This window comes from Rutidosis leptorrhynchoides, chromosome 4 (genome assembly GCF_046630445.1).
Source record: "Rutidosis leptorrhynchoides isolate AG116_Rl617_1_P2 chromosome 4, CSIRO_AGI_Rlap_v1, whole genome shotgun sequence".
Classification (NCBI taxonomy): Eukaryota; Viridiplantae; Streptophyta; class Magnoliopsida; order Asterales; family Asteraceae; genus Rutidosis; species Rutidosis leptorrhynchoides.
In genome coordinates this window covers 388,772,012-388,779,664 of record NC_092336.1, presented here as the reverse complement: position 1 = coordinate 388,779,664, position 7,653 = coordinate 388,772,012, and the positions used below count along the sequence as shown (strand labels likewise).

At 36.3% G+C, this 7,653-nt stretch overlaps 1 protein-coding gene across 1 annotated transcript; it reads right to left on the bottom strand.

The window, feature by feature from the left end:
- Window positions 1-1,366: 1,366 nt before the first annotated feature.
- Window positions 1,367-5,787, bottom strand: LOC139844035 (dicarboxylate transporter 1, chloroplastic-like). The gene is made up of 3 exons (XM_071834237.1): window positions 4,435-5,787; window positions 2,493-2,714; window positions 1,367-1,924 (listed from the first exon to the last, which is right to left on the bottom strand). The coding sequence occupies exons 1-3, from the start codon at window positions 5,527-5,529 to the stop codon at window positions 1,562-1,564; spliced, it is 1,680 nt and encodes a 559-aa protein (XP_071690338.1). The 5' UTR covers window positions 5,530-5,787; the 3' UTR covers window positions 1,367-1,561.
- Between the last annotated feature and the right edge of the window lie 1,866 nt (window positions 5,788-7,653).

Sequence of the window (7,653 nt, the reverse complement as noted above, 5' to 3'; positions counted from 1 at the left end):
TTTTGGACAAAATAGGGAGCTTTTTGGGCAAAATACGGAGATTTTTGAGCAAAATACAGAAACTTTTTGGCAAAATAAGGAGGCTTTGGAGACAAAATATGGAGACTTTTGAGCAAAAAAAAATCCACTGGAGTGGGCGCCCCACCCTACCCCCACATATTTCCGCCCCTGGTTACAAGCTCAAAAAGATGAGGCGATTCTCTCAACAAGAGATAAGCTCTGAACTTTTCGTAATAAGGTATAAGGTCACACAGATCAAGTTCGGAATATGTGGTGGGCTGACCATGAAACCATGTTGGTGTTCATGATCAAGTATGAGCCTGGAACTTCGTTACGGGATGAATTAGGTCGAGATACATTAATACCTAACGATTGAGACACTAATCAATTAGATTAAGCTTTTGGATCAATTGAGACTTCTAAGAAATTAAACAACAACAACAACAACAAAACCCAATACCACATAACTGGTGTATGAGGGAGGTGAGATGTAGACAATCCTTCCCCTATCCTAGAATAAAGTCAAGTCATTTCTCCACCTAGAGTGAAAACACTCTCAAAAGTAGAGAAAATCATCCCTCTCTCTATTCGACGGATAGAGAGATTGCTTCCGAGTGGACCTCCGGCCAATAAGTAGGAAAAAAATTTTTAAAAAATAAAATAAAATAAAATTGAGACGCTATGAAAATGGTAAAATCAAATTTTCATGGGTTTTAAATCCTGCCTGAAATTTAATTTAGGCTCTAAGAGTCAGTCAAGTCGCCAATAAATCGACGCTTGCTGTTGACTCAATAACTAGAGTCAGTCAAGAAATTAAACATGACAATATAAACCAAAACTACGGAAAAAATTTGCAATGGTTTCCCTACAACTTATTATCTCATGTACCAAGTTTAAAGAAACAGGTTCAATTGGTATTAAATTCTAAAGATCAACAAATATAGACATGTCTAATAGTTCTTGTGAATTGATCGAGCATAACAATTTTTCATCCATTAAACATTATAAAAGGAATAATATTATATGGAGAAACTTTTTGAGGTTTTGGGAGGTGTTGACAACCACAACTCCACAAGGTGAAATTAGCTACTTATATGACAATGTATACAGTTTGTTGCTACAACTCAACCAATCAACTCATAAACTTTTCTTTTCAAACAATTAAAGTAACAGAGCATTCTAACCTCGTGAATTCGTCAATTTGATTAAAGAGGATACAACACGAATATAGAATTAATCAAAGTACTTGTAGATTACATGCATTAAGTAAACATACTGATGCAAGAATTCGCTATGAAGTTCATATAAAACCACCAAAACTTTAAGGGTACATTCCAAGTTCAAATATAAATGAGCCTCAATACCATCTTAACCTACACAAGCCTCCAACAAAGACAAAAATTATTTGCAAGGTGAAAGAATCCCAATAAAAAAAACTTGCAACCACATTCGATACCGATAGGATTTGGTTAGAAATCCAAATCCCATTAACAGCACATTAGATGTCAGAAGTTATCTAAGTTTTGTCATCAAGTTGTGGTAGTAAACTCTTACCTCAAGTCTACCACAAGCCAATGAACTTCCACCAGACTCCACCGACACCAAGCCAGATGATGATATTGACCACAGAGATGAGGAACCCGTAGCCCCACCATTTGCCAAGAGGGACATAGTTGGCTCCATAAAATACAGGAGCTGACCCAATTCCATAGTGGGTCAAACCACCCATGAGGTTAGAGAGGAATGCAAGAACCATGGCTCCAAATAGTGGAGGTGTCCCAAGGGCACTGGCAACTGACAAGAAGGCGGTGAACATGGCACCAATGTGAGCAGCTCCACTTGCGAAGAAGTAGTGGGAATAGAAATATAGAAGAACAAGTATGCCAAAAGATGCCTGCCACTGAAGACCTAGTCCACCAACAAACTGCAGAGAAAACACTATGTTTACTATGTTTGCATTTTGGTCATATTTAATTCTATTGGAGGAAATCTATTTTAAATGAAGAAAAAAGAAAGATTCGTGACAAACAACAGCAAACAATTCAATATTATGTAGGAGATGAGACTAAACTTATTGTGCCAAGTTCTTCAATTTCCATAAATAAATAAAAAAAGGTTTAATTAGGCTCTATTTGACCACAAGTGTACATTTTGTGCAACAAATCATTTGATTCCGAAGCTAGATTGTTAAAGGAATAATATATTATTCGCAAACTTAGGCATAAAAGTGTCTCAGCTCAAAACAACACAACGGGTGCCATAAAGCACCCACATTGACCCGTTACCCAGCCCGCACATTTTGCCACCTCTATGCTATTGTAATTATATTATGCACTAATCATTTTTATAATTGATAATTAATATTTATATAATAATACTGAACAATAATGCTAGCAAGACAAACCACCAAATATGATATGTAACCCGCCTTCCGAGCCCACTCATTTTGCCACTCATTTCTAGCACAAATAACTGTTGAGTTGATAACATACCTTGACAACTGTTTGACTGAACCAGGAGATGAGACCGTATTTGTTAAGGTACCCAGCCATTGCAATGAGTGCAGCAAACCATGTAAGGGTATCCCATGCAACAGATTCACCTAAACATTCCTTCCATGTAACGACGCCGGTTATAAGAAGGACAGACAGTCCAAGTATAGCAGATGTTACAGCATCAACACCAAGCATCCCTCCAAATATCCATAGGCCAACCTAAATCAAAGATCAAAATGACAAGGTGAGATCTTTCTTCATATATACATAACTTTAAAGTAAATCATACAACTACATATACTCAAGAACGTACCAATCAAGACACTTTCTACCAAGCTAAGAAAATATTTGGATATAGGTCTAAAAGAACTATCAGCTATAGATTTCAAAAATATATTGCTTAAATCTATGATGTATATTTAGCTGGAGCACTGTTTTGACTAAACATACATGCACACATCGTCACATCCTTATGCAACTAGTAGAAACTAACTAGCAATACTGATAAGAGATTAAATATTATAGAATGAAACACAACAAAACAAACTTGTCGACAGACAAATGTCGAATTATTTAGAGAACCTCAGTAAGCAGATGGCAAATCTTTCTATAATAAGTCATAGTACAAGAGTGATAACTCATTGAACCTAGAAGTGTTCCAAAAAAATGAAATATTACATTTTGGCATGGATGCTACAAGTCTATATACAACTAGTATATGGAAACATGCATAGCATTTTCAATTTGTACTAGAAAATTCACATCTTGGCCGCACTACAAAATTCACATCTTAGCCACCAGCGTGCTCATGATGCTTTATCTTTGTTGGATCTGGGGTTAGCTGTGTTTCCTGTTGTGGGTTTGAGCTTGCCGGATTTTGTTTTATGTGACCAGAATCCTTTTACTCTGGCATCGTTTCTGCCAGGGATCCAGCCGGCGAGTACATGCTATGGTACTCTGGTTCTTGTGTTGTTCAACAAGGGGTTTTTTTGGTTAGGGTTACAGATTTTATGGCGATATAGATGGTGGTCGCCGACTTTATTTTTCTGGCCGTGTGCTTTTTTGTCAGGGTGTGTCAGAAACCTCATGCTTCGCCTTGCTCGTCGGGTTCTATTTACGAGGTTCTCTCACTTTAGGGCTTGAGTGCACGTGTTTCTATGTTGGTGTTGGAATTTGTCCTGTTGTTTAAGACGGCTCGTCAGTGGGTGCTGGCAGTTCTGTTTCGTGGCGGGAGGTGGTTTTCCGCTCACTTCCTCTGTTTATTTTCTGACTCCTGCTGGTATTTTTGGGCCCGTGGAATGGTTAAGTGTAGCCAATACTAAGTTTATTTGTGTTATAGCTTTAGTCTGGGTTTTAGTTCCTAGTCAAATGTCTTTTTCACCCTATTGGTGAATATGTTTGTTTATGCTTTTATTAGCTAGAGCTAGTTTGTTAGTTTATTTTTGTATCGGTTGTACTCGTTGATCTTTGGATTGTTATTACATTTTCGCCAAAAAAAAAAGTATTATCTCGTAAAAAAATGGACCATATTATCCCGTGCGAATTGCATACCGTACGAAAATGGACCATATTATCCCCTACGAAATTGACCGTATTATCCCTACGAAATTGACCTTATTACCACCTACGAAATTGACCTTATTACCCCCTACAAAATTGACCATATTACCCCCTACAAAATTGACCATATTACCCCCTACGAAATTAACCATATTATGTCGTAGAAAATGATCATATTATACCGTACGAAACTGACCATATTATCCCGTACGAAATTGACCATATTATCCTGTACGAAATTGACCATGTTATCCCATACGAAGATTCAAATAATAGTCAAGTCAATAAGACACTAAAATATGCATTCAGAATGTAACCAATAACAACTATTACTAAGGTGAACTATTATAATTGAACAAAAAGTTATCAGTCATCATACCGTTAAAAGCAAGGTTCCCGCCATAATGATTTCATTCTTCGTCATAGGTCCCATTTTCTCCAACCTTTCTTTCGCAAGCTTAGGCGCATCAGGGCTACTCTTAACAGATGGTGGATAAATAATGTACAAAATAAGCGGTACAACAATCAGTGACACCATTCCAGGGACAATCGCAGCCACAGCCCAATCAGTCCACCCGATTGTTTGCTTAATCGTATTAAACGTCAAATTAGCACTTAACGGATTCGCAGCCATAGCAGTCAAAAACATAGATGAACTAATAACGGATGTTTGAAAACAAGTCAACATCAACCAAGATCCTAACTTATGTTCAGTTCCATCACCTACATTGCTTCCACAAGCAACGCACAATGACTTAACTAAAGGCAGAAATATACCTCCGGCTCTAGCCGAAACAGACGGAATCGCTGGCGCTAATAACGCCTCGCTAAACACCAAACTATACCCTAACCCTAACGACGAGCTACCAAATAATTTAACAAATTGATACGCAATTCGATTACCTAATCCTGTTTTAATAAATCCTCTAGCGAAGAAAAACGCAAGAGCAATTAACCACGGAATAGGATCACCAAAAGCCGAAAATGCAGCTGCAAATGTTAAGGTTTTAGTAAGTACACACGCACCTAATCCCATTAACGCAACAGCACCTAACGGCAACGGTTGTGTAATGATTCCGACTATCGTCGCCAAAAATATAGCTAGCAACTGCCACGCGTTTTTAGATACACCGGCAGGTACTGGAACAAACCACAAAATAACTCCGGTAGCGATTGAAGCAAGTAACGGCTTCATCGCCGCCCCTTGCCATGGTGCCGGTGCCGGATCCTGTTTCGCCGGAACGGAAGCTGCTGTTGCTTTTACGGTGAAATTACGGTTTCTGTTCAGTGATTTGAGTAACGGTAACTGATAATTGATAGATACTGACCGGAGATTGTGCTGATCGTGTTGACCGTATGATTTGTTGAAATTTAACGATCTGTTAAGATTTAATGGCGGAGATAGACGGCGGTTGGAAATAGGGACTGAACGGAAACCTAAGTTAACAGAAGCGGTGAGAGATAACGACGCCATCGTTAGGATCAAACGATGGCGTTTTAATTAGGAATCCGGGATCTCTGTGAGTGTGTTTTGGTGTGTGTGAAGTGTAAAATAACAGACATTGAAGGAGTGTGAGTAAATATAAGGGAGTAGAAGATTGAATCTGGACCGTTGGATTTGGATCTGACATTTGACGATTGGTAATTAGTTGGCCTCGTTTTGTCCGTTGAAACTTTTTGCGATTGCCGTCTATTGTCCTTTGAGTTCACCGAAGAAAGGGTTTATGAGAGAGAGTGGATCCTTGGTGGCGATTGTGATATGACACGTGGAGTGACGGGAGTGGATTGTAAGTAGATGAAGAAATGGGTTTGATGTGTGGTGAGTCCTGAACATCGAAATGCACGTGCGTTGAATGTATTATTTATTTACATTTACATCCTAGCTAATAGACAAAAGTTTTGAATAGTACCAGGGCCATTTTCGACTTTTCATTTTTTTTAATTTTAACTAAATTTCATTTTATCAACAAAGGCCTCCACACTTTTTTCAAAAATTTAAATCGACCCCCCAAACAGGAAGGTAAAATGTCAAATAACCATTTTAATAAAAAAATTTAAATAAACTCCACCCAAATATTTAACGGATCATATCTTCTCGCTCGCAGCGAGTTAAATTTTTCCGACACCATCGTTAAACTCGAAATAATTTTAGGAACACAATGTCACTAGCTATAAGCAATACGGACGCTTTTTAAAAAACGCTAAATATTTGGGGTACTTTTCATACACGTTGATTTTGCGTTAAATTTTTAAAAGTCGACAATTCCATAGCGAAACGCGGAGATGCACATATATTGTTAATTTAAAATAACATTTAAATCTCTCACGAGTTATACCTTTTAGTTCGACTCGAGTTGCGCTTCAACGACATCATCGTTAGCCACAAAATAATTTTACTAAACGCAATAAAATACATTAAAAATTGAACCCGGCGCGAAGCAAGAGTTCAATAACTAGTTATATCTATATATCTAAATGAAAAAACCCAAATGAATAGTAAACTTAATAGGCTTCACAAACTTACAACAAACTTTTCCTTTTTTACAATTCAACACCACTCTTTCTAACATTTAACTTTATAGTTTTCACAACATTACCACAAACTTTGTGACAACCCGGAAATTTCCGACCAAATTTAAACTTTATCTTTATATTATTCCGACACGATAAGCAAAGTTTGTTAAGTCGAATCTCAAGGATTTTAAACTGTGTTCATACATTCATTTAACCTCGACCAAAATTCGACGATTCACGAACCATTATATAAATGAATATGATTATATATGTATATATGTATATAATTATAACTTGAAAATGTTAATAAAATATTAGGTATATGATGTGCAGCGGGGTAGTATATAAAATAGTTTATATTTTACTAGGAAAAACTATTCAATACGATACAATTTTACACAAGATATTTATTTATTTATAGAATGGATATACTTAAACCTTGCTACAACACTTATAGGCAGTGTACCTAATCGTACAGTAGTGTAGTTTTTAGTAAGTCCGGTTCGTTCCACAGGGAAATCTTTAAACAAAGCTCAACGCTATATTAGTTTACTTTTATAAAAATACAAACATATATATAAGTAATATTATTATTATAAAGGGGGGTTTTTACCGTTTAATGACCGGTTTGTCGATTTTAAAACTTTAGTCGCAGTTAAAACCTAATGTAAAATATAAAATAAATACAAGACTTAAATTAAAGCGTAAAGTAAATAACGATAATGAAATTGCGAATAATAAAAATGCGATAAAATAAAATTGCGATAATTAAAAAGTACGATAATTAAAAGTGCGATTAAATAACAATAAATAAAAGTGCGATAATTAGAAGTGCAATTAAATATAAAATAAAGGAAATTAAATATGAAATAAAAGAATTATGCTTATTTAAACTTCCGTAATCATGATGTTTGACGTGTTGATTTTAGTTTTATGCTCATGGGTTAATTGTCCTTTGTCCTGGATTATTTAATATGTCCGTCCGGTTTTTGTCCATAACAGTCCATCAGTCATAAATATAAAGTGCGAGTGTCCTCGTCAAATTATTATTATACCCGAAGTTAAATATTCCAACTAATTGGGG

Coding starts and splice junctions, on each gene's coding strand:
- LOC139844035 (XM_071834237.1), bottom strand. CDS start 5,529: ATGGCGTCGTTATCTCTCACCGCTTCTGTTAACTTAGGTTTCCGTTCA. Junction 2,715..4,434: donor CGGGAACCTTGCTTTTAACG/GTATGATGACTG, acceptor TCTTTGATTTAG/GTTGGCCTATGGATATTTGG. Junction 1,925..2,492: donor TCAGTCAAACAGTTGTCAAG/GTATGTTATCAA, acceptor TTTTCTCTGCAG/TTTGTTGGTGGACTAGGTCT.